Source organism: Eulemur rufifrons, chromosome 15 (assembly GCF_041146395.1).
Source record: "Eulemur rufifrons isolate Redbay chromosome 15, OSU_ERuf_1, whole genome shotgun sequence".
Taxonomy (NCBI): Eukaryota; Metazoa; Chordata; class Mammalia; order Primates; family Lemuridae; genus Eulemur; species Eulemur rufifrons.
The window spans coordinates 100,375,639-100,403,372 of record NC_090997.1 but is presented as its reverse complement, the minus strand read 5'-3'; the positions used below and the strand labels follow the sequence as shown (position 1 = coordinate 100,403,372).

The 27,734-nt window shown below is 39.1% G+C and overlaps 2 protein-coding genes across 2 annotated transcripts; both read left to right on the top strand.

Annotated features, from left to right (window-relative positions):
- On the top strand, positions 1-27,587 carry TMEM242 (transmembrane protein 242). The gene is made up of 4 exons (XM_069488161.1): positions 1-101; positions 712-812; positions 6,573-6,710; positions 26,410-27,587. The coding sequence occupies exons 1-4, from the start codon at positions 14-16 to the stop codon at positions 26,506-26,508; spliced, it is 426 nt and encodes a 141-aa protein (XP_069344262.1). The 5' UTR covers positions 1-13; the 3' UTR covers positions 26,509-27,587.
- On the top strand, positions 22,273-23,418 carry LOC138395572 (L-lactate dehydrogenase A-like 6B). The gene has a single exon (XM_069488439.1). The coding sequence runs from the start codon at positions 22,273-22,275 to the stop codon at positions 23,416-23,418; it is 1,146 nt and encodes a 381-aa protein (XP_069344540.1).
- Positions 27,588-27,734: the final 147 nt, after the last annotated feature.

Here is a 27,734-nt window from a genome sequence, read left to right as displayed (position 1 = left end):
TGGAGACTTAAACATGGAGACAGCAGGCGCTGGGAGTCGGGGGTCCTCTTCTCGGCTGGAGGCTCCGGGGTCCGCCGACAACCGGCTTTTCCTGGTTAAAGGTGCGGTGTGAGGAGGTGCGGGTGTCAGGGCGAGCTCACCTGGGCCTTGGCGTGCGCCGCAGCGGGCATTCTCGCACACATACCTCTCTGAGAGCTCTGGGCTCCGGCATGCCCCTGAGTTTAGCCCGTGGGGCCAGGCAGCCCAGGGCCAGTAAGTCGCTTGCGGGGTAAGGTATCCCCACCTCCACCCGGGGCAAGAGACAGATCCCCCGAGCTATTCTCTGGTGCATGTCATATTTCCCCATCACTTCTGCAGTCTTTCTCGAGCCCTGCCTTTTCTAATTGCTACTATCTCTACTTTCCTGCTCCGGGGAAACTTCACGCCGCTGTCCCGGGGCAGAGGGGAAGGGAACCTGCGCCCACTCTCTGCACTTGGGGGACGATACCTCAGAATGACCCCAGGAACCAGAGGTCGTGAGGTCACGCAGGTTTCACAGTCGCTATCCTTTGCCGTTGACAAGAGCTGCTTAGCCGTCGTTTTTTCACTTTGAAAAGTGATTTTGACTGTAATTTGAATAGTATCTGAAACTTACCCGTGTACATCTTTTTAACGTCATTTTTGTGTGTGTGTGTGTGTTTTTTTTTTTATCCCTCCCCAACCTCTTGGCAGGTGGAATTTTCCTAGGTACTGTTGCTGCAGCGGGAATGCTGGCTGGATTTTTCACAACATTATCATTGGCTAAAAAGAAAAGCCCTGAATGGTTCAATAAGGTTTGTGACACTGAAATCCATTCATAGTATTGTTATTGTTTATAGTAAGTAGCAGCTTTGTCCATAGGGAAAGTAAATGTTGATGGCCTTTCACATTGCTTTAAGAAGTAAACTTATATATACCTTATGGATTCAAGAATTGTACAAATTAATCGATAGTCTTCATTTTCATTTAAAAAGAAGTACTTAATTATGTACTTTCTAAAATTTTAGCAGAACAAGACTTTGAAAGCTTATCCAGTACATTTCCTATTCCCAACACTTTAAATCTGAATCTAGGTAATTCACTATCAGTTGTAGGAGCCCCCAATATTTTGTGTACCATTTAGAAAGAAAAAGGATGGCAGTTAAAATCGTGACACAATACTGATTGCAAGAAGCATCTCTGTTTCAAAGATGTTGAAATAGAATGTATCTTAGTACTGATGAAAAACGTGTCAGCTTCTTGAACACAGAGACTATATATACTTGTTCACTGGTGCAGCCCCCCCACCCCCCAGAAAAGTGCTTGGCTCACAGTAGGTACCCAGCAAATTTTGGTTGAATGACTATAACCTGCTTACGGCAGAAAATCCTTACTCCATGAGCAACATTGAGCAGTTATCCTCTGGTGTTGTGTATCTAATTTCCCTAGTTGATGAGAAACTTTCTACATGTTACTTGTATTGTCCTGCCTCTGCCCTCCCACCCCCTTTTGCTTATTTATTCATTACATTCCTTCAACAAATGTTTACTTCAGATCTTTTATGTGCCAGACTAGGTGCAAGGGATAAGAAAATGACCAACACATCTGCCCCTCAGGAAGCTTAGCATCTGGTGTGGGAGACAAATATTCACACAAATAACTATATAATTATTATTTGATGTGTGCTATGGAGGAAAGGTGTTGTGGGAAAAATATAAGCCAGTTGAATTTCCACTTATATTTATCTTTAATAATCATAATTAAGCTTTATTAATACTATAATGGCAAGAGACAACATTTAAAGTGCATTTGGGTCTCTGAATACTCTCAAGGCTCACATGGAGCCACCCAAATCACTGCTGGGGACCTTGTGGGTCATTTCTCCCTATATTCCAGAATGTTTTCAGAGCAAAAATATATTAGTATTTTATGATAGAAATCGGTAAAACCTGACGGATAGTAGTGCTTTAACAGTGTGGAGTTTGGTTGGTTTGTAAGGTGAAGTTATCGTGTTAACCCTTGGGTTATGGGACTTTTTAAGAATCTGATGAAAACTAGGGATTCTCTCAGAAAACAAAAATACAGATATTCACAACTTCACATTCTATTTTGTTGTTCTGAGATTTGACCATTACATATGCCCTTCATGGTTTAACACAGTGGTTTTCAAACTGTGGTCCAGAGAACCCTGATGATCCTTGATCCTTGGGTCTGTAAAGTAAGAACTTTTTTTCATAGTGATACTAAGATATTTGCACTGATGGTATAGAGGCAGCGAGGGGTAAAACTGCTGGTGCCTTGGCATAATGAAGGCAGTGGCACCAAACTGAACTAGAAGTCATTTTGTTCTTCATTACAATGTACACATAGTAAAAAAAAAAAAAAACCAGTATTATAAAAGGGTGTCCTTGTTGTAGCAGTAAAAGTATTAATTTTTAGTAAATCATGATCTTTTTTAATAATCTGTGAAGAAATGGGAAATACCCACAAAGCACTTCTACTTTATACTGAAGTAAGATGGTATTCCTCTAGGAAAAGCAATTCTAGGATTGAGTGTAAGCTGAACTTGCTGCTTTTTCCCATGGAGTATCATTTTTACTTGAAAGAACAACTGACAAACTATGGTTATTCAAAAGTGGGTATTTGGCAGATATTTTCTTTAAAAAGGAACAAAATGAACCTATCTTGATTTCAAGCAAGCAAGTGTATTTGTTGTCACTGACAAAATTCAAGCTTTCAAGTGAAAATTAGATTTTAGAAAACTTTTATGTGTCACCATGAGCTTGATGGCTACTTGATACTTAACAGCTTTGCTGATGAGATTTTGTGGTAAGATTAATGATGTGATTGTTCTATATTGTTTAATAAACGGTGTCAACTATAAAAAGACCTGTATAATTTGGCAAGCCAGTATCTTCTGAATGAGTGTGATGCATGGAATAAAATGTCCATTCAAAGTGCTAAATAGACTATTGGATTTTAATGTAACAAATTACAAAAAAAATTCATTGACATGACTTCAGATTCCATATTGCAACTAACCTGTAAGAAGCTATGTGTCACATTTTGGTGTATTAAAGAAGGAAAGATATTAAAATAGTCCTCCCTTTCTAAAGATATCTAAGCCAGATTATATTTATAAACTTTAACCAAAAAAAAAAAATTTTGCAACAGGTTGAATACAGAAGCAGATATGAAAATCCATCTATTTTTTATTAAGCTAGACATTTAAAAGATTAACAAAAATGTAAAACATTGCCTCTCATTGCACTAATTTTTTTTTTTGTTTGGGAAAATAAGGTTATTTTTCATGAAAATAGGTTTATATTACTCTATAATGGATTTACTATTTTAAAATATATGTAAAATTTAAGAATTTCTTGATTTTAATTTCTAATACATTAAATATTGATAAATATAACCTACATAATTGAAAATCTTTGGGGTCCAAGTATAAGGGGATCCTGAGACCAGAAAGTTTGAGAACCACTGTTTTGGATGGTTAAATACGTTATGTATGGTTCTGCTTCCCTCTGGGAAAACATTTAAATTAGAGCATTACCACTTATCCAGACTCTGTTTTAGAGATAAAATGATTTGTAGAACTCAGATTCTAGAGCACACAATTAATGAGCTTATATGAGCAAGCAAGCACTCGTTTAAGAATACCACTTACGTAGCGTACTTCAATGTCGCCACCTGGAGGTCTTCTCTAACGTGAGTAACAATGATACGTAATGTTTGTGTGCTTACCAGTGTGCTAGCTGCTCTTCTAAGGGCTTTACTCATTTAACCCCCATCACAGCCCTATGAGGCACTGTTATTATAAATTTTCCTCACTAAAGAGCAGGAAACTGAGGCACAAATAGATTAAGCAACTTGACTAATATGGTAATCACTCCATCTTCTGTTACTTCTGGGAAATAAATGATACGATTTTTAGCAATATTGTTATTTAAATAGACTTCTGTCCAGTAGCTAGTATAGATTCAAATACAACCCAGAAGGACTTTAAAATGATCAACTTTTCAGTTGGAGACTGCCTATCTTTCTTTTATTTCAGGAGGATAATCATCCTCTTAATGTCTTACTTTCAGTATCTTAGGTCAGTCTCATGCTAGAAAACTGAGAGTTGAAAAGCAATAGTAAGTACTGCATGAACATTCATTTTTCTTTGTAATTCCTTGAATAAACAAAAAGAGAAAGGTGCAAGCTAGGGTGGCCAAATAATCCACTCTTGACCTTCCTTAGTTGATCTAGTTAAATAGATCAAGATTTTTTTTTAACTGGAATATTTCACATTTGTATAACAATAGTCTTATAAAATGATTGTGTGATTAAATGAGGGGCTATGAGAGAAAATGTGCATATTATATGTTTGGCTAAAACAACTGAAGAAAATATGGAATTAATGTATACACACACATAAAGTTTCCTTATCTAAAATAATTCAATATTTACCTGGTGGAGTGAATTTAAAACAAGTAAAATAACTCAGTGCCCCTGCTTATCTTAATATTGGCATGGCAAAAATTCATCAGATAACTATGAGTTATGTCAAGACCCATTTGTGTAATGAGTAGATGAAAGGGGCAAGTTGTCATTCATCTTTCTGATATAGCTACAACTTCTGGGAAATTATAAAAATAAATCTTTTAAAAATATACATTGCGTATGTTATAAAAACACAGCCAGTTATTACTGTGATGTAAACACATCAAAATATTGTTATCAGATAAGAATGCTCTATAGGGGAGATAACAAGATTGAACATTCTTTTTAAAAATGTTCAGTTTACATAAAATTCATTCCAGGATTAAATTGAAGAAAGACTAAAAATATGAACCTCATTTGTAGGTGTGTAGTTGACCTTTTACAAACTGAACAGTTTGCACTTGATAGTTTCTACGTGTGTGAATGATTAATTTTAGTCACCCGCTTTCTCAAAGGTTCTGGTCAGTGTTAGAAGATAAGGGCACCCATGTCTTCAGGCACAAGAGGTATTATAAATACACAGTTTTCATTTAAAGAATAATTTTTTTGTTATATCATGGGGATACTAAATACTATAAACACAATGTGATATGTTAAATTCAACTTCTATGTACAGATGCCTTCATTTTACTTTAAATTAAAAAAAACGTGGTAGTGAGGAAAAATGTAGCTTTTATTTTATATATGTGTATATATATAGATACACACATGCACACACATATATATGTGGCTAGCATGTGTGGCTATATCTAAAGATCCGGAGACCTTTATTTTTGACAAGTCGGTCTTTTCCTGCAGCAAGTTAACTAATGTTCATTTTGAAAATTTTGAACAGGGTGTATGAACATCATGAGACATTCTCCCCCAGAGGAAAAAGCTTGTGACAAAGCTTGTGACTAGACTTTTGAAAACTTAATAAGGACAGATCACTTTTTAACATCAAGTTTCCATTAAAATTCATTTTTGGAAGTACCTAGATAATAAATAATAACTCATTTCATTTCACAGTTTATGAGACTGATAGACATGTACCTGTTTTTTTAAAAAAAAATCTAAAATTTAGGCAAAATTGAGATTTTATTGTGAATACTGCTATTTCATTAAGGGTTATTTTCATACATAGTTATCTTTTTACTTGATTTAGCAAAACAAATGTGGGTTTATGTAGACTTTTAAATATATTTATATATATATATATATAAATATATACACATATACACAAGCTAACTTCTGTCCTTCCTAGGGAAAAAATGGATTTTTAATATATGTTTCTAAAATAAAATTTAGCCCAAAGCCCTTAAACTGACTCTGGTTTAATAATATTTGGTTAATGCTGATGCTTCTGGATGAAAATTCAGGCCAATTAAAATCATTTATGTGCGATCTGTGGTATCTGGGAACCACTCCAAAATTACTGCAACATGGGAAAAGGAATAAGATGAGAGAGTGTATTGTTTTTGTCACAGAACAGCTAAAGAAAAATCTCTTGATGATCTGGCTGGGTCTAAGGTATGTCTACAAAAAGTATAAGTCAGTAAATGCAGAATACCTGGAGATCTAATCATGGTGCTGGGCATGGGGCTACAGATAAACAGTCTTTCTGTGTGCTGGGGACAGCATTCACAATCACAAACTATGCATGCATAAGAAAAATCTGTATTAAGAAAAATAGGTTGAGCAATATAAAGAAAATTATTCTAGAAGAGAAAAGGCTAATAAATGGAAATTTATTTCCGGATGGAAGACAGGATGTTATAAATTTGCTGTCTCTTATCAGATTAGCTAACTAGTTTAAGGTCATTCTAATCAAAGTGCCAATGAATGGGGGATAGAGAAATCTTGACAGAACGTTCTGGGGTTTTCCTGGAAGAATTAACAGGCACAGTGCTTTGCATACTCAAATATTTGTCAGTCAGGGAAGGCATACAGTTATTAAGCAGCAATGCTGGTATTTGACCTTGGGTTGGTTGGACTTCCCAATATGTTGCTTACACAGACAGTAATTAATTTCAGACACTCCCAGAATACTTATTCTTTCCAAACTGATTATTTTTACCCAAACCTTTCTGTCTTCATTTCAGGGAAGTATGGCCACGGCTGCCTTACCAGAGAGTGGGTCTTCACTTGCCCTGCGAGCTCTGGGCTGGGGCTCGCTTTATGCATGGTGTGGAGTTGGTGTGATCAGCTTTGCAGTCTGGAAAGCTTTAGGAGTTCACAGTGTAAGTAACTATAATCCTGTAATTGCTATCTGGATGTTTGTTCTACTTTCTGCACTGCAGTCTAAATTTTCCTGGTTTTCAAATTTATATGATATAGTGTGGTCACTGCCTTGGGAAGTGATGACAGAGTATGTGACTAAATTCTTGCTAATAACTAGGCAAATTCTCATTGCTAGTAAATTATAAATAATGAATTTATTAGGTTATTAAGTATGAAATATCCAGTTTCCTTAAGGACTAAGTTTGACAGTTGATATCTCTGACATTTCACTTTGAAACTTCTTGTTTTATTTTTATTGTGACTGTACATCCACATTCTTTCAAATGCATGGTTTGGCTTGTGATTATCTTTCAAAGTTTTTTTAAGAGCAATTTTTGTAAAACCATGGATAAGTCAAAAATGTGTGTTATTTTCAAATATGAGTTCCATTGTGGAACCAATGCAGCACAGACAGCTTGAAATATCATTAAAGTGTTTGGGGAGGACGTGGCTAATGAACACACAGTACATCCATTGATGGTTTGAGAAGTTCTGTTCTGGTGATTTTCATCTTGAAAATGAGACACACAGGTGACCTGAAACCAAGGTGGATAATGATGAGCTGAAAGCTGTAGTGGAAGCAAATCCATCTCAATCTACAAGTGAATTGGCAGCAAGGTTTGACATTATTATTCCAACAACATTGGACCATTTGAAACAAATGGGCAAGGTAGAGAAACTGGATAGATGGGCACTGCATGAATTAAATTAATCAGCATCAGAAGAGAAATCATCTCGAAGCTTCCTTTTCTTTCCTGTCACAACATAAAGGTGAACCATTTCTACACTGTATTGTTATGTATGATGAAAAATGGGTTCTTTTTGACAATCACAAGCGTTTGGCACAATAGTTGGTTAAAGGTGAAGTGCCAAAACACAATCCAAAACCGAATATTCATCAGAAAAAAACTAATGGTGTCTGTGTGGTAGTCCAGCGCTGGTACTATCCACTACAGCTTCATGAAACCTGGTCAGTCAATTACAGCAGATGTCTACTGCAGCCAATTGGATGAAATCATGAGGATGCTTGCGATTAGGCAGTCGAGATTGGTCAATAGAGACAGGCCAAACCTCTTGCTGCAAGACAGCGCCCGACTACGTCGCACAAACAATGCTGCTCAAACTACAGAGGCTGGCCTTGGAAACTCTCTGTCATCCACCGTAATCAACAGACCTTGCACCAACTGACTACCACTTCTTCCAGGCTTTGGATGACTTCTTGCAAGGAAAAATATTCAATTCTTAACAAGCTGTGGAAAATGCCTTTTGTGAGTTCATCGCCACTCGCTCTCCAGGTTTCTTCACTGCTGGCATAAACAAGTTATGCTAAGATGGCAAAACTGTGTCAATAGTTTAGGTACATACTTTGATTAATTGTACTGCTTCTTGTTTGAGATATAATAAACTAAACTTTTGATTTGAAATTGGAAATTTTATATTTAATGGCCTAATAAATTTTTGAAGGTGGTGAAACTTCAAATATAATTAAGCAATGACTAATTCATAGCTAATGTTCATTCTATATAAATTGACGTTAGCTATTTGTTCAATAAAATTATTAATGTGCAACAACTTTCCATACTGTTTGACATCCATATATATATATATATATATATATATATATAAAACATCCTTGTAAAATAGTTAAAGCATTTTAAAATGAACTATTTAAATTATTAATGTGGTGTTTACACATTATTGGAAAAAATCCTAAAAGCCTATGTATGTGTGTATATGTGTATATATCTCTGTGTGTGCGTGTATGTATATACAATTTATACTCCAGGCTAAAAAGGTATACATTGAGAATGATTGCATTCCTATTTTTAAACAACTGGTAGGAAGTTCTGTTGACCAGGCTCTTTGTGACAGCTGAGAATTGATAGTAGTTTGGAATGGGTGGTAGCAGTGGAGTTGATGAAAAGAGATTCTGGATATTTTTCCAAGGTAGAGTCACCAAGGACTTGTCATAGATTGGATGTGGAGTGTGTGGAAAAGTGAAGTCAAGGATGTCACCAAGACTTTGGGCATGAGCAGCTGGAGGATGGATGGGGACCAGTGTGAGAGGAGCAGCATAGGGGATAATGTCAGGAGCTCAGTGTGGGACTTGTGATTCTGAGACATCTGTTAGATAGCCGGATGGAGAGTCAAGGAAGTATTAGATATAGAAGTTCAGAGTTCAGGGGAGAGGTACAAGGTGAAGATAAAAATTTGAAACTCTTCAGTACTTAAAGCCAGGAGACCAGATTAGCTCATCAAGCCAATGAGCATAGAAAGAAAAAAGGAGAGCTCTGAGGAAGAAGCCCTTGGCTACTCCTAAGGTTTAGAGGTTGGGGAATGAGGAGAAAGTAGCAAAGGAGATTTTTCTCCTAAAGAGATGGGGAAAACCAGAATGGTGACTTGGGACACCAGGTGAAGAAAACATTCAAGGAGAAGTGATTCACTATGTTGTATGCTGGTGGTTGTCACATAGATGAGGATTGATAATACACTGAGTTCGGCAATGTGGCAGTCTTTGGTGAAATGGGGGGAAGAGCCTGAGTGGAGTGGATTCAAAAGAAAACAGAGGGGAGAAATCGGCGACAGTATGTCTAGGCAAGCCTTGAGTTTGCTGTAGAGTGAAAGAAAGAAATGGGGTCATAGCTGGAAGGAGGAGTGGGGTCAAGAGAGAGCTTTTTTGTTTTCATTTTTTAAGTAGGGAGAATTAACAGCATGTGTGTGCTGATGAGAGTGATTCAGTAGAGGGAGAAACTGAGGCAAGTGGGGGAATTGCTGGAACAACCCTCATAGGCATTTTTGAGCTTTTCACATTTAGTTTAATCATAACTAAACAGAGGCATTATTGGACTTTTCACTCACAGTACACCAATAGACAAATGAATGTGCTTTTCTTCTAGTCTGACTAACCTTTATTTTTAAAGTAACTTTGCCGGCTAGATTGTGATGCTAAATTAGGGATTACTAGGAAAAGACAGAAAACTTACCACTGAAGATTTTTCATGATTTTTGCTGTTACTTCAGTTTTGCTTTTGAGCAATATAAAATCTCTTCTTCCATTTCAGGCATTGTACCAGACATTTTAGACAAAGCAGATTAAATAATCTTAATAACAACAATATAACAGATATTAATATCTCCCATTTTATAACTGAGGAAATGGAGCCTCAACAAGGTTAAATCACTTGCCCAAGATCACATAGCTTGTAATTGGCAGAGTTAAGATTTGAATCCAGGTCTGAGTCTTCAGATTACTAAGTAATACTTAGTAATAAAGTTATGAAGCTTCTAGTGTGTATAAAAATGACTCTCTGTTAGCACTCTACATGGACTGCGTGGAATTGATAGGTGATGTTTCCAGTGCTTAGTAATGTAAGTCATAAACTGAGTAGTAAAATTTTAAGGTGTTTAAAAATATGAATAGCCCTTGATTTAGAAGAGTCATAAGAATGAATCCATCCAAATTTTCATAGACCAACAAAAATTAGGTTATCTAAATTATATGCTTGAGAATTTGGGCTTTATGTGCTATTTTAGTTCCTAGAACATGAACTTGTTTGTTTTATGGCACTAATAAGAAAATTATTGCCTAAATAAAATATTTTGGGGATAAAAAAATATTTTCTGATTGGCACTACTAAACAGAAGAATATGTGGAATCTGGCTGGGTGTGGTGGCTCATGCCTGTATTCCTAGCGCTTCGGGAGGCTGAGGCGGTAGGATCATTTGAGGCCAAGAGTTTGTGACCAACCTAAGCAACATCGTGAGACCCCATCTCTACAAACAATACAGAAATTAGCCAGGTGGCCTGTAGTCCCAGCTTCTTGGGAGGCTGAGGCAGGAAGATCACTTGAGCCTAGGAGTTTGAGATTGCAGTGAGCTACGATGACACCAGCTGCACTCCAGCTCAGGCAACAGAGTAGGACCATGTCTCAAAAAAAAGAAAAAAAAAAAAGGTAGAATCCTTTTGCCTTGCATCTTTATATCTAACTAAAAAGAGAGAATGCAAATGTACTCTCTCCCTATACATAGACCTTTAGGCATTATCAGTTTCATCTCCATGTCTGGGAAGTCTCACACAAAAATGAACCCACTGATAACCTTTTCAAGGTCACATATTTTAAAGGCAGTAGCGTTTATTAATTTATTGGTTTGTTCATTCAAAAGTCACTTGTGGACCTACCCTGAGCCAGGCAGTGTGCTAAGACAGGGTCCCCCAGTAGCCTGTTGACTTTCCAAGTAAATTCTTATGACCCTGCTCTGAAGCTTGCAGAGAGCAATATGGTATATTTCAGCTCTGCATTTAGAGAGCTTTGATGATTACTTTGAGGTTGCCCTGAGTCCAGTGATGAACTTTTGTCACTAAATACTGCCTCTTATTGAGAAACGTCATCATTTATGACTAAGAAAAACAGTCTTAGTCAGAAAATGTTGAACAGAAATGGTCCAAATATATGCACTCAAATGGTTGATGATCATTCTAGATACATGCAGGTAAATTAAAATCAACTCAAGTCAAATAATTGTTTTTTTTTTTTTTTTTTTGAGACAGAGTCTCACTTTCTTGCCCAGGCTAGAGTGAGTGCCGTGGTGTCAGCCTAGCTCACAGCAACCTCAAACTCCCGAGCTCAAGGGATCCTCCTGTCTCAGCCTCCCGAGTAGTTGGGACTACAGGCATGCACCACCATGCCCGGCTAATTTTTTCTATATATATTTTTAGCTGTCCATATAATTTCTTTCTATTTTTAGTAGAGATGGGGTCTCGCTCTTGCTCAGGCTGGTCTCGAACTCCTGAGTTCAAACGATCCGCCCACCTCGGCCTCCCAGAGTGCTAGGATTACAGGCGTGAGCCACCGCGCCCGGCCTCAAATAATTGTTGGTAGCTACCTTGAGTGGTATAAAATCTCTGATATAAACCTAGTTCCAAAAAAAAAAAAAAGGATGCCATCTATTGGCTGACCTAGAGCAGCTTGATGAAAGTGCTTGTATTTCCTATGTTAATTCACAGCTACATCTGCTGGCCTAAAAGAGAACATGTTAAAAATGCTTAAATTAAAACTCTTCAGTTTCTTTAAAATATTGTGGTTTTACTCTTCATTTATTCATACTTATTATGGCATTTCATTTCATATAGAATACATATAATACATTAAATATTTTGTATTTTGCACAAGGATATATCATTTAATCAGAGGTTCCAAAGAATGAGAGCTAGTGGAAGCTATCTTGTTAGCATGGATAAGTCAAAAATGACTGGATTGCTTAGTTCGTGTTCATTGATTACTTTGAATTATGGTATTTTACCATTTGATTACGATTGAGATAGCATTAATGTTATCACAATAACGTCACTGTGAAAAAAAAGATGAACATTTCCTATGGGTTGGTTCTTGGTCCCCAAAATCAGCTGCACACATGGTCCTGGGAGACGACCATTCAGGCGAGGTGAGTGCACACCAGGCAGTATGATTAGATTATTTTATCAGGGCAGATAGTTTAAGTTTAGAGAATAGTTGAGGTAAACGCTCTAAGGAGCTCTAATACTAACTGGCAATTCCCTAATTATTGGAAAAAATAAAGAAACTTTGCTATTTACAGTTATTTACATGTTAAGAGTAATGACTTAACTTTTTTACCTTTTATTATTTATCGTAGGTATTGGTACTTGAAGGATTTCTAAAGAGTTTTAGCTTATTTGTAACTAGACCACCTTGTCTTTTTTTTCTCCCTTAGAAGGAGAAACACTGGATGTCCAAATAATTGCTGGTTGATATGAGTAGAACTTTGTAAAAGGGCATATGTGTTATGCCTGTGGACCTGTGCCCTCCGCGTGTGTGTGAGAAGGTTGTTATCTCAAAGGCCTGGCAGCATCACCACTGCTGTCCTTTACTGGAGCTTGTACGGAATGTATTCATGATGTAGTAAGAATTTATAGATAATTTGTAGCTATTGCCCTCAGACGAGCTAAAACCTCAATTGTGATAAAAACCATGAATGAAAGTGTTCCTAGTTATTGTGAAATACTTTAAATTGTCCAGAGATTTCAATTTTTAAATTAATATATAAATGAAAGGAGTTTTCGATTTGTTTGTTTTTTACCATTTTACCATGGGATATGAGCTATTTATCTTTATTTACATATTTTGGTGTTTAGTTTTAAAGAAAAATATATATATAGGACCTGTCTTTTTAAAAACTAAGATGGCTTTTTTTTTTTGGTAAAAACATGTACTTGTTTTAAAAAAAATCAGTGTAGAACAGTACAAAAAAGGAAGCAAAAATCCCACTAAGCTCTAATCATAAGTGCAGTAGAAATATCCTTCTAGACCGTCTTCTGTAGGCATATTCAAATAATTGTATAGAAATGCTGTTTTACTATAGGTGCTACTCTGGCATCTTTTTTCACTAAAAGTCACAGAAACATTTCAGCATAACAGAGTATATAAATCTCCATCACTTTTAATGACTACATGGGTCTCTATTTATGTTATAATCTACTTAATCAGTCTCCTGCCAATGGCATTTAGATTGTCATTTTTCACTATTAAACACCATAGTGAGCCTGTAGGCATACATCTTATTGTGCTTTTCTTGTTTGAGAAATTTGTCCTAAAGACAAATTTGTTGAATAAACGTGTGTTTTAAAAATGTTTTTGATACCTGTTGGTAAACAGCCCTCCAGAAAAGTTTACACAGTTTAGAAGATACCAACAATGCATGCAAGTTCCTAGCACCTTTGCCATCAGTGGCTTCTGTTACTCTGAAATTTCTGCCAATCTGATAGATGGAAAATAATCTTTTTTTACTGCATCTCTCATGAGTCCCTGCTGCTAGAAAGGCCCTTATGGAAATAATTTGTGATTGGAGCCTTGCAACCTTTCCAGGCCCCTGTCTTGCCTCCTCATCTGCTGATAGAGGTTGCTGCTTTCTTAAGAGCCCAGGCCTCCTTTTCTCTAAAAATAACAAGTAAAACGTGTAAATAAAACCAATATATTTTACATATTTCTCTAGAAATGGAACTTTGACTTCCCTATTATAAGGTAGAGCCTTTAAGGAAACTAATATTATATCTTTCTTCTAGGATAATGTTGGATGGAGTCTTAAGAAAATTTATTTACTCCACTTCTTTTTTGTAGCTGCCCTTAGGTATAATTTTTATGTTAATATTAAGGCTCACTTCTTAATAACCTTAGGACCGGCCTGAGGGCTTTTGCTAATAATTACAATCAAATTTCTTCTTTTGACTCTTTGTTAATTTCAGTTTTTACTGCTATTCTGGTGTATCTCTTATTAGTATATTTATTCGTACATTACTTTTACTTATTCAGCTCAAATGAGGCAGTACTGTAGAGTGACTGCTAGAACCCCATATGTAAATGAAACTACAGAAAAGCTTAGAAATTTTTAACTTTGACGATATCCAAGAAGGGAAATAGACTTTAAGTGCTATATATTTTTCGGTGGTTTAGATCAAAGATTAAAAACAAATCTGAATCTCCTGACAAATTGTTTAATGGCAGCCACTTCTGAGTGGTGTTCAGGGGAAGTGTGAAAAGTGGCCATTTCCCTTCTGTGTCCTTGCCTAATCTAATTTCAGTACTTCCAAAGATCTCTACCAGTTTATGCCCCCAGGAAGCAAGCTTCAGTTTCTTATTCTGATTACCATATGTCAGCCTACTCGCCTCACTTCCTCTTCTTGATAGTACTTACTAGAACTCCTAGAACAGAGTCTTCGTGACTTGCAGAGGTAGTCCCATCTGTCAAGCTCCTGGGCCTTCAAACAGCTGAAGGATTGAGGAATATTTTCCTGGAATCATTTTTAAATGAACTAGAAGTAGGACTGTGCATCAGTTAGTAAGTTCAAGCCTAAGGTGACAGGAGCATCTCTATAACTCTATTTCCCATTCCACTGCAGCTCTAATGGGCGGAACATCACAGAGGGGGGCACTTGATATAGACGAGGAGCAATTTGATGACAGAGACTGATTCACAGGGACTGGCTCAGTTTAAAATGGGAGATAATGACCAATGTACTTTATTTTTTAAGCCAGAAGGGGAATCAGCTGTTTAGGCATATTTCCAAAATACCTCTTTAGAAACCCACCTGTCTCCTTTATAAATAAAATAGGGCCCAAGCATTCCATAAAGTGGGAATGTGCAACACTTAATAGGAAAGATAAGCTCTGCCATAAAAGCCTTCTTGTTCAGAGGCCTGACACAAATCAGTCTTAGTCACCTCAAGAATGTTCGCAGCCTTAGTCCACAGGAGGAAAGGCATCTTGATTTCATTTGGACTTTCTTTTTCTTTGTCCTTATTTCTTATACTAAGCTTAGAAAATTGGGCTTACATGAGATCTCTCTAAAGCATTGTAGACTGAAGAGCCGACAGCATATGCTTTCCCTTTAAGCTTCATTTTAACAGTGACTGGTCAAAAATATCTAAAACTCTGTGGGACAATATTACATTAACATATAATTGGTATATTTATATACAGAATATAAATATTCATTTCCCAGTATATCAGAAAATGTCATGTTCTCTCAAATTGAATTTTCCTAACTGAAATATTTCTAACAATTTTAAGAAGAAATCTTTTTTTTTTTAATGTGCTAGATATCTTTCTACTATGTAAGTTGTGCTGAACATAATTTAACTTTTTCTTGATGACTCACATCTATCAGTTATTGTTTGCTTCTTGTGCTAACAGATTTTGGGCTTTTAATAATCCTTTTATTCTTTTAATAATTTTTCTCAGCCCTAGTTAGGTTCTCGTAACTCCTGTCTGTTACATATGCTTCTGAAATGCTGCTGCTTTATTCTACACGCAGTCATGCTTAAGGTTTCTTGCTTGCCCTCATCTGTCCTTCACAGGGTCCAGCCACTCCGGTGACTTCATCCACACCCTGAGCTCTAGGCTCATGGGCCCACTTGACTGGATGCTGACGCTTGGCTGTCCCGCAGGCATCCTATGTGTTCCCCACTGAGCGGTCATTTACTCGCAACCTGCAGCCTACCCCTGGGTCACTCTCCGTGAATGGCAGCATCACCCACAAAGCTGCCCAGAGAGAAAAGCCAGATTGCCATTCAGGACCTCACTCTTTCTCACCCCTGTATCTACTCAGTCACCAAGTCCTGCTTCTCCCCACCCCCACAGCCACTATGGTTGGGGACCCCTTCTTGCGCTGAGAAGATCCTAACAGTTTTCTCTGTTCTCCCTGCCTTCCGCCTTGCCTCTCTGCAGTCCGTTCTCCACTCTACAGCCAGAGCACTCTGGCCTTCCTCTTGCCTGGACTTCACCTGCATCTGTACCACGCACTCTGCCCTTCTTCCTGTTAACAAGGATAAAAGGTCCATGCTGCTGCCAAAGGCTCCCCCCTTCACCCCGCCATTTGGGTATTAGATCCCATCCCTTGTCACCTACCCAGGGACCTTGCTCCTGTCATTATCCTCAGCCTTTGCTGATTGTCACTTCTTCCCTCTCTGCTCCAGTGTACAGACATGCTCTAGTTCCTCCCACCTCTCAAAATTCTCTCTTGATATTCTTTATTCTTCTCCAGCTACCAGCCTATTTGTCTGCTCCCTTCGTAGAAAAAATTTTCCAAAAAGAGTTGTCTGTGTTCACTGACTACACTTTCTCTTCTTTCTCTCCTTTCTGCCCTCAGTCCAGTGGCTTACCCCAGGAGCTGCTGTTGTCAAGGTCACCAGTGCCCTCCTTGTTGCCATATTCAGGTCTTATCTTATCTTCTGTTACTTGATCTCCCAGCAACATTTGACACAATGGAACATCCTCTCCCTCATGGCACAGTGTCTTGTGGCTTCTGAAACACCTTTGACCTCACTGGCCATTTTTGCCTGTCTCCTTTGCTGGCCCTTCCCCTGGCTGACCTCTGAACATCAGTGTCCAGTGGCTCATGGACTCCTTTCTTCTCCAACTGTGTTCAGTCCCTCAGGTCTCTCCTTTAGTCCCCGGTTTTAACAATCGGTACAATCTGATGATCCAAACATATGGCTGCAGCCCTGACCTTCAGATGTGCCTCTTAACTGCATATTGTGCATCTTCACGTGTGTGTCTCACAGGCGTGTCAGACGGCCCATGTCCCAGCCAGAACCCTTGATTTCCTCACCACTTTCTCAACTTGCTCCTCCCTTGGTCTTCCCCATTTCAGTAAATGCCACCATTGTCCCATCCTTCCAGTTCAAACCAGAAATGCAGGTGCAAATCCTCTTGGAGTCTCTCATTTCCTTTCATTCCCTTCCGCTAATTCAAACAAGTCCTGCTCATCAGCTCTGCTGCTGAACACAGCTGGCTCCTTCCATCTCTCTCCACTTCCATCCGTCTTTTGCCTAGTGCAAGAAAGAGTTTCCTGGCCTCTTCTTTACTTCCTGTAGAATTTTTCTTCACATGGCAGCCAGAGGTATTTTTAGAATGTAAGTCAGATCATGTCACTCCTTTATTTAAAACCCTTCAGTGGCTTCCTGTTGAAGAAGGCTTATGTGATGGAACCCACCTACCTCACTGACCTCATCTTGAGCCACCAGTCCCCACCTCGTCCATCCCTCTGCACTCCGGCCCTGCAGCACCAGGCTTGTTCCTGCTCTGGGGCTTTATTCTAGCTTTGCCCGGGAAACTGCTTCCCCAGGTCCTTGTACGGCTGGCCCTTTGCTGCCATCCAGAGCTTCAACCCAAATTTATTTCATCTCCTCAGAGAAGCTTCCCCAGATCTCTTCATTACCACCACTCAGTTACTCTCTGACATTATCCTATTTATCCTATTTTCTTTTCTTTGCAGCACCTATTGCAAAATGAAATTATATTGATCATTTTCTTGTTTTAGCAGTTTGTACCTTTACAAGCTATAGTAAAGGATAGCAAAGAGTGTAAATTCTGAAAGAGTAGAGACCTCATTTAGCTTGTTCATTGTATCCTCAGCACCCGTCACAGTACCTAACCCACAGGAGGTGTTTAGTAAGTATTTGCTGAATGCAATCTGATCACGTCACCTCTACCATTTCAGTGGCTCCCTCTTTTGAGAATAAAGTCCAGGCTTCTCAGAATGGTTTATGAGCCCCCATGTGATCTGGCCTCTGCTTATTCTTTACCTCGTTGGTTCTCAACTGGAGGCAAATCTCCCCCTCCACAAAGACACATGGCCACACTTTTGGTTGTCATAACTGGGATGGTGCTACTGGCATCTAGTGGGTAGAGGCCAAGGATGCTGCCAAACATTCCACAGTGCATAGGACAGGTGCCCACAAAGAATTGTCTGGTCCAGAACGTCAGTAGTGCTGCAGCTGAAAGTCTAGCCGTGTCTCTCACGAGCCTTCTGTCACACGCGGAATTCTAGCCATGCCGAAAGGCCATGCTCTTCCTAGCCTCTAGCCTCTGAGCCTTGTACTTGCTTACCCCCTGGAGCATTTTTTCCTCTCCTCACCGTTCCGCACTGCTGAATCTTCTTTGCCCAGACTCTTAGGGCAGATTGATTTTTAAGCTTTATAACATGGCATCCATCTGTTTTGGTAGTTTTGAGTTTGTAAAGGTACCTTAGCTTTCTACCTCAAATTGAAAGTAATTTCCATACACAAACATTTTCTTCATGTCATTTTTATTTTGGATGAACAAAGGTGTTTCTCAAGACTACAGTGTGGCTTCTATTAAGCCAATCACAGGGAATAAATGGAGTGAATAAAACAGCACCCATGCAATTAGAATCTATAGCTATAAAGTTAAACCTTCTCAATTTTTAGATAGATAGGATTTAGGATACTTAAACACATACCAATGAATTTTAATTTCTTTGTTTTTCATGTTTTGTGCCACATTAGAAATTTTCTTTTTTTCCTTTTTAGTGATTAATACAAGTGACTCTTTTACATTGCATCAAAAATTATGTATAAGATGATACTTTTAAAGAACAATGTGATTGGGGTAATTTATTAGAAGAGCTTGAAAATAAATTCATTTTCTAATATTTAAATACTGTAAATAGGAAGTTGATCCCAATGTTGCTTTTTGAATTAGCTTTCTACCTTTATTCTACCTGGAAGGCAGACTTTGTGGCCCTGCTTTTGTCCCCCCTCCAGCTTTCCCAGTGTTGCTGACAAAGGACAATACTTTCATGTACTGGTATCTGTAAAGACCCCCATGTGAGAATTACAAAGTTATATAGATTTTAGTATCTATGAGCAATATAATTAGAGCCCACTATTTTGTTTTAAAACTACAATTTGCATTTAATGATTTTCAAATCACAAAGACGACTTTTAAAATATTTGTGTTTATATAATGTTCTCCTTGCATGCTTGTGAATTTATAGCCTATTTCAGATCAGCTTATAATATTAATTAATGCTACTTTCATTTCCTCCTTTTTCCCCCAAAGCAAAGGTTTTGTGTGCTGCTTTTTTAAAAGCTTTCAAAAGAACAAAAAGTTTTAAATAACTTTAGAGGATAAAAATAATCTCTCTACCACTGCGTATTTGTTTTGCTCTGTTTCTAGCACTACAGGTTTTTTTAGTGTGGTGGTTTTTTTTTTTTTTTTGGCATGTTTTAACTTGGTAAAGATAAGTATTGGCTTTGAAAATAGTTAAGAAATATTTTACCTTATCCAAGGCTTTATTTGAAATCTATGCATCAACCTTGCCATGATTCCCCAAACGGGCACCACCTACCCATTTTACTTACCCCTGTTTTTAGAACTCTGGCACCAGGTGGGTTCTCTAGCCTGGCCTTTCCACCTCTCTCTCACCTTTTAGCCCTCTCCCTAGCCTACTCAGGTTATAGTACCCACTCATTCTTTTCTACCACAAACACGTAGTGAATCCTTATTCATGTGCCCAGCTCTGTTCCAGACGACAGGGATATGCTGGTAAAGAAGAGGTGATCCCTCTTCGAGTGACACATTTTACATTTACATTTAATTGTATATAATAAATCCTATAATGGAGAGAGGTACCAAATACAATAGTGACATAAGAGTTTAAAAAGTCAATTCTGGGCTGGGTGCGGTGGCTCACGCCTGGAATCCTAGCACTCTGGGAGGCTGAGGTGGGAGGATCCCTTGAGGTCAGGAGTTCAAGACCAGCCTGAGCAAGAGCGAGACCCTGTCTCTACTAAAAATAGAAAGAAATTAGCCGGGTGTGGTGGTGCATGCCTGTAGTCACAGCTACTTGGGAGGCTGAGGCAGGAGAATCACTTGAGCCCAAGAGTTTGAGGTTGCTGTGAGCTAGGATGACACCACAGCACTCGAGTCCAAAGTGACAGAGCAAGACTCTGTCTAAATCAATCAATCAATTCTGCTTGGGAGATTGACGAACATTTGTGAGAGGATGGAATATTAGAACTGGACTCCCAAGTAGAAAAAGAAGGATGGTGGAGCTGGGTGTGAGGGTCCAGGTGAAAGAAATAGTGTGACTTTGTTGCAGCCGTTCTTGGTCCAGAGACCTGCTGGTTGTCTTCATTTCTGCTTCCTCCATCCTAAGTGGTATAACCAAAAGTATTAAGGTGTAATGCTGCTATCAGCTATAACACTGTACTGCATTTTGAGCAGATAATTTGAGTTAGGTTTTCAATTCAAAAGGAATAATGAGCCACCTAAGATAGAAAGTCATTAGGGAGCTGTCTAGCTATATTTGGCTTTCCACATCTTTGAGTAGACCTAAATCTGCTCTGGAGGTCAAATACATCTCTTCGTATTTCTTAGTGCTTTCATTTTTATCTTGAGACTTGTTGTAAATAAGAAAAGCTCTTTGTTTGGTGTATTTTTGTTTTGGAGAGTTTCCCCTCACCCCTCAAAATTGATTTAGTTGTGGCTAAGGGGAAAAAACTGAAGAGGCAGCTATCATAGAGATTGTATTTCTGAAGAGGCTCAAACTCTAGGACGAAAATTGTAGACAGAAACCATCTAGCTAAGAGTCTTTATGTCCTTGAATTTCATGTTCAAGAACACTTATCTTGGAAAATGACTTGACTGGTCACAGGAAGAAGGTGGGAACAGACATCAGGTTAAAACATTTGAAGTTATGTCTGGGATAAAAGAAACAACAGCTGTCAAAAGTTGATCCTTTTGAAGGTTCTCTCTAAAATGCTGGCCACAATTAAATAAAGATGATCACTTAAAATTCCAGTTTTTAATTTGACAAATGGTTCCCGTAAATCTGGCCACCAGTGCATAGAGCATTCATGTATCTGGTGCTCTTACAATTTTGTGTGTCATGGAGCTTGTGGTTCTGTACCATCTAAACAGGGTATCTAACCCCTCTAGTATGGCAAGTGAGTCAACACGGCCAGCAAGTCACACTGAGACAGGACTGCAGGAACTCCACTAATTGCCACACTTCCCCACCTCTCACCAACTCCTCTGCTTACTGTTCCTCTCTTCTTGGACTACATTTCCATGGCAAAAGAATGAGAATAGCTTTTCAAGTCCTGAATATAAATTATTCATTTTGTCAGGATTCATTATTCTAAAACTGAAGGGTTTTTTGCTGACTGTGAGGGGGCTATGTGTACCAGGGAGCCCCGCTGGGGAGAGCATACTGCTCTCTTAGAACGCAAGGGAGAGCTTTTGACGAATCATTACACAGTTACAATTCTGTTTATAAGTGGGAAGAAAGTGCCGTTTGGGGGGCTTTTGTAGTTTATTGGGTTTATTAGGGTATACATTTCATCAGATATAAAGTTGACACTCCTCAGAAATTCGAAAAGAATTTAGTTCGTAAGAGTGCCCAGAGAACTGCAATGGAGGCGAGGCATACTGATGCCATGTTGTACTAGGTAATATTTTATTTCCCTATTTCAGTCAATAATCTGATTTGTACATTGGTTAAAAGTTCCCATTTTAAAAACATTTAAGAGATAGCTTCTTTTTAATAGAGGGTTACATCACCATCTTTCTACTTGGGAAGTCGTTTTTAATCAGGACTCACAGTCACAGGGTTTCCTGTGGCATGAGAAAGGCTCAGCATCCTCCTCCAGTGAGATTTTAGCTCGGAGTAACTCAAGTTGGCCCCTTCCCCTGCTGTCAAGCTTGGGCTGACTGTGGGTCCCGGTCAGGCCTGGCACACAGGCAGTGGACTGCCACCTCTCCTGTCACTCGGAAGCGATGCAGCGGGCTGTGGGGAGACAAAGCACGCGCGCCTGTTCTTCCCGGCTGGGTACGGCTCAGGAGTCTTAACCTTGTTTTCATCTCTAGTTTACAGAAGCATTTTCATTCGGCACACATACTAAAAATAGAAAATGAATAATTCCAAGGGTCTGGAAGTTGGCCTGTTAACCATGTCAAATGTTGATGAGAATCCATGTTTGTAAAACTAACTCCAGGATTCACTTCCTAGTTAAAAAAAAGCCTTTCCCCCTCAGACTGAGCACCTGCTCAGAGGATGCGCAGTAGCGGTCTGGGGGGGCGTGGCCTGCGCAGCCGCAGTGGAGGGCACCAGAAGCGTCCAACGGTCACCAGCCGTCTTGGCCTTTTCACGTTCTTGCCTGCAGCCTTTGTCCGTTATCTTTCCTCCGCCTCTTGAGTGGCCATGAGCTGGGCTGTGGCAGTTCTGCGGGCCAGCAGGAGAGTGAGCTCTGCGGGAGCAAGTTTCCCGTACCCGGGGATGGCTCTGAGTCCCCATGGCACAGCACACATGCCGCTCAGGGGCGCCTGGCCCTGCACCCCCGCGGCCAAGATGGCGACTGTGAAGAGTGAACTGATGAAGAAGTTCACTTCAGAGGAGCCGGTTCGCCACAACAAGGTCTCCATTGTGGGAACTGGGTCAGTTGGCATGGCCTGTGCTATCAGCATCCTACTAAAAGGCTTGAGTGATGAACTTGCTCTTGTAGATCTTGATGAAGGCAAGCTGAAGGGTGAGACGATGGATCTTCAACATGGCAGCCCTTTCATGAAAATGCCAAATATTGCTTGCAGCAAAGATTACCGTATCACTGCAGACTCCAACCTAGTGATTATCACAGCAGGAGCACGCCAAGAAAAGGGAGAAACGCGCCTTAATTTAGTCCAGAGAAATGTGACCATCTTCAAAGGAATGATTTCCAGTATTATCCAGTACAGCCCCCACTGCAAACTGATTGTTGTTTCCAATCCAGTGGATATCTTAACTTATGTAGCCTGGAAGTTGAGCACTTTTCCCAAAAACCGTGTTATTGGAAGTGGCTGTAATCTGGATACTGCTCGTTTTCGTTTTTTGATTGGGCAAAAGCTTGGTATCCACTCTGAAAGCTGTCACGGATGGGTCCTTGGAGAGCATGGAGACTCAAGTGTTCCTGTGTGGAGTGGAGTGAACATTGCTGGTGTCCCTTTGAAGGATCTGAATGCAGATATAGGAACTGATAAAGACCCTGAGCAATGGGGAAATGTCCACAAAGAAGTGATTGCCAGTGCCTATGAGATTATTAAAATGAAAGGTTATACTAATTGGGCTATTGGCCTATCTGTAGCTGATTTAACAGAAAGTATTTTGAAGAATCTGAAGAGAACACATCCAGTTTCCACCATAATTAAGGGCCTCTATGGAATAGATGAAGAAGTATTCCTCAGTGTTCCTTGTATCCTGGGAGAGAATGGGATTACCGACCTTATAAAAATAAAGCTGACCCCTGAGGAGGAGGCCCGTCTAAAGAAAAGCGCAAAAACACTTTGGGAAATTCAGAAGGAGCTCAAACTTTAAACTATCATTCTGAAATTATTGAAGAAGAGAGAGTAGATATAGGATTGCATATGTTAAACTTTTGAATAAACTTGAATTCCTAAAAGATGGAAATGGGAAAATCGGTAGCGTGACTTCCCTGTTTATTTAGCATTTCAGACCTTGGATGATAAGTTTTTACAGTTCCCAAATAACTATATGAAAGAAGCTGTTTATGGTGCCTCTGATGTGCCAGTACTTGCCTTGTATGTATATATAGTTGCCTTTTGGTCCCCCCCCCCCCCCCCGGCAAAAAAAAAAAAAAAAGCAGGTTGTAGGTGCTATGTTCTAGAAATTCTGATTCTTTTCATTAGATACATGTTAATTCTTTCACTCTGGCTGACTTATACCTGAGTTCATCTATGTACTCTATAAAAAGGTGTAACCTTCTCTACAATGTAAAAATAAAAGTGTGTACACACAGAAGTGCTTTTTGTAATGGATCTATCTCGAGACTGCCTTCATTCCCTTGGGACAGCTCGTCAGCTAGACCAGCAGTCCCAAACCTTTTTAGTACTAGAGACCCGTTTCATGGAAGACCATTTTTCAGCAGATGGAGAGGCAGAGCTCAGAGGGTGATGCGAGCAATGGGGAGCAGCTGTAAATACAGATAAAGCCATGAAGCTTTGTTCACCTACTGCTCACCTCCTGTGTGCATGCCCCCCACCTAAGTTTCATGGAAGACAATTTTTCCATGGCATGGGGGGCAGATAGCAGGGTAGGGGGGCAGCAGAGCTGTGTGGCCCAGTCCCTAAGAGGCCACAGACTAGTACCAGTCCGTCAGCCAGGGGTTGGGGACTAGCTAGCCCATTAAAAAAAATTATGAAGTGGGGGCTGTAGCTGCACGTAGGTCATGTACGTGTGCATGCATACTAGCGAAACAGGATCATCAGGTTAAGATATGAATATAGTGATCAGATTGTAGCTGTTATAAAATGTTTAATGCAGTAAAGTAGAAAACTTTTAGAAAAAGGCCTGACAGAGGTTCTATAGTTACTGTCATTTATTTGGCATGGAAAGGAAACATCCCTAAATTTTACAGTTTCTATTATAAAAATAAAGCCTGACTGAGTGAAGATCATTTTAGAACTGCCTCTGAGGACCCGACCTGTCGGTACATTAAATCAAGAAGCATGTTATAAATTGTTCTTCCTGGGCTGGGTTTTAGCAGCTGAATGGGCCGTTGGCTCTAAGGCCCTAGGATCATCCCTGTTGCACAGTTTATTTCACACTAACAGAAAACTTCTGCTTTTGAATTGTGCCTTATTGCTAATCACTGTCATAAAAATTGGCCATTTTAATGAGTACTCCACGGATTGTATTCCTCAGAAAGTTGCACATTTGCTTCTTACTCTTAAGTCAATTGACTTCAGTGCAGATTCTGGACTTCATGCATATGATACAGTGAGAGTTTAGGAGAAAGTAAAGATGCTTGTCTGACATTTACTTAAATGATAGTACTAGTAACTTAAAAAATGGGAAGCTGAGATTTAAAAATTCACATAAGCCTTCCTAATGCAATCAAGTATTTAAATGAATAATACGGTATGTTCAAAGACATTTCGTCTCAGGATCCATGTGGCTATCGACGGGCCTAGTCAAAGGTGAAAGAGGTCAGCATCTGTTCTCTAAACCAATCCAGTCCTGCTTAGCTGGATTTCATCAAATAGACATAGGACAGTGATCCTCCCCCCAAAATGACCCTTTACCATACTGATTAGAGCTCGCATACTATTTTATTGAAAACACCTAGAAATGTTCTCATTTCCCACAGTGTCATATAATGAGACTAACTGATGTGCTGAGCTCCCTGAAAGGGGGAAGGGTGGTGGTTCAGTTGTCCGAGGTGGTTGTAAAAGCTTTTAGAGCTCAACTGCATGGAGTTCCTTCTCCCAGAGGATACCAGAGTCTGTGCTACAATCGCTGGAGTAAACGTCTAGGATTTAAAAGTCCCAAACAAGATGCACCTCCTAAATTTGGAAACAAGGTAAAGATTCAGCCTCAAATTTAAATAAATAAGCATCAACATAAAAAAAAAAAAAAAAACAACTGACTCTCAAAATAACCACTCCAAGAAATGACTTGCATGTTGCTGATGAGTCCAGGGTGCTTCATGAACCTGACCAAGGAGATCTCCATCCTCAGAAAAGTGTGGCTGGCACCTGGATGATGGACAACACTGTAACGCGGTGCTGTAGTGCTGCCGAAATAATATCTTCGGAGCAGGACCATATGGATTAAAAACAATGGATCCAGGAGTGTTGTTACTAGTACTGTCTAATGTAAAGATCATCCAGCTCCCTTAAATTAGTATTCCTCTCCCTCATGGGGCTGCACAACTTAGATGGAGCGGGGAGCTCCAGGTGACCTGTGTTGACACCGCATGTTAAGATCTCCCATCTACCTGCTCTGACTCTTGGATTCCAAGTCAACCTCTGCTGGTAAAACCCCTACATAGATTTTTTTTTTTTTAAACATTGGTACATAAGAACATTCTAGTTTATCTGCCATTCCTTGATTCATTCTTTATTAAACTCCTACTAAGTATCTTCTCTCTACCTTTTCTCTCTGGCTCTAAAATTTTAACTTTGAATGACCTAAATGTATTCATAGGCAGAAATCCCATCCTCATCTGCATCTTTATACATAAAGGCCAGTGATGCATTCTCTTCCTCTGCTAGGGAATAAATATGGAGGGCTGACAATTTAGGGCATGTTGCCTTCCAGATTACGAGTAAAGTTTTATGTTACTTAGATAATAGATTTACACTTAGGGGAAGAAAATAGGTGTAGTTCATTTGCCTTCAAGGTAACTATTTAATAGAATATGGTCCTTATCTTTTATTGGTATTCCTTTGCTCTGTACTTATGAGCAGTGGAGTATTATCCAATCAGGAAAGGTGCCATCTCTAATAGCTTTGGCTATTTTCTCCTTCTTTTAACATTTGATGACTTATTTTTTTCGTCTTCCAGATGAAAGACTTTCAAAGTAAAATGCAATCAATATTTCCAACGATTCCCAAGAACTCCGAATCAGCTGTTGAGTGGGAAGAAGCATTGAAGTCCAAATGAGATGAGTGTGGATGAATTCCAGAACAATTGTTACAAAAAGGGCGGTGCTGGAGACATGGCAGCAAAGGGACTGGGACTGACTTCTCCTCAGGAACACGGGCAGATTCTTGCCTGAACCCATGGGATGGACAGTGTTTGACCTCCTCATCAGAGTGTGTGTATGTGTGCTGGCTGAGGGTAAAGTTTTCCCAGCATTTAGCAGACTATTTAAAAACAGCAATCATAGGGATAACTTCCTTATGTGGAGAAGATCCCAGAGGAAATGCTTCCGTTCATGACAGTTGAACCAAATTTCAGTTGAAACCCAAGTTTTGTACCTAAAAAAAAGTTTATAATAAAAGTATGATAGGAAATCTTTATAAACAGACTCCTTAATAGCAATGTGTCTAATTAAGTGAGTTTCAGGAGCCTTTCTTGTCAGTGTATGACCGTCAGAATTTGGAAGACTTGTTCCTGGTAGCCAGACTCCAAAATGAGTTAACAGTTAAGTCCTGCAGGGCATGAAATGGATGTAGCTCTGTCTTCCTGGACGCAGTCTGGGGTTCCCAGCTAGTGCACACATGCTAGTTATCTACCTGATGGCCTCACCTGGAGGCCCTATAAATTCTTAGGACAAAAAGCCAGTAATGGATTATGATAATTTAAAAAGGTATAGTTGGACTAAAATAATAATGAGGATGCCATCAAAGGTATAAAATATGCTTTTTTGAGAAGTTGGTCTGGATCCCTGAGCACTGACTGACAACTTGTAGTTTTGTCTCAGTTGTCAAAGTAAAAACAGCCCAGTTCACCTATATTCACCTGAGTCCTGAGTCTCAATAGTAAGTATTTGGCCCCAGTCCTCTAATGAAGCTGATATGATAAATTCTTACATACACACCCAACCCTCCTGTCCTCCATGATCTCTTACAGAAAACATATGGGGAATAATGTCTACATGCAGTTATTTTTACTGGAGATTAAAATTTTTTAAAGAAGGGAAATACTTTAATGTGTCAATATGTCCAGAAAAATAACCTCTAGCTGACTATCAGTTGTGCAATTTCTTTATAAAGGCTCTAATTAATCAGCAATCAAGTTTAATAAAGTACATTTGAAATTTCTCTGTTATAATGAAACGTTTTATTCTAAGGGAAATTTTTAAATGAAATGTCAAGTACATAATGTAACATTTTTCTTTAGAACATGTTACCCTGTTAAAATTGCCATATTGTTAATTAAACAGG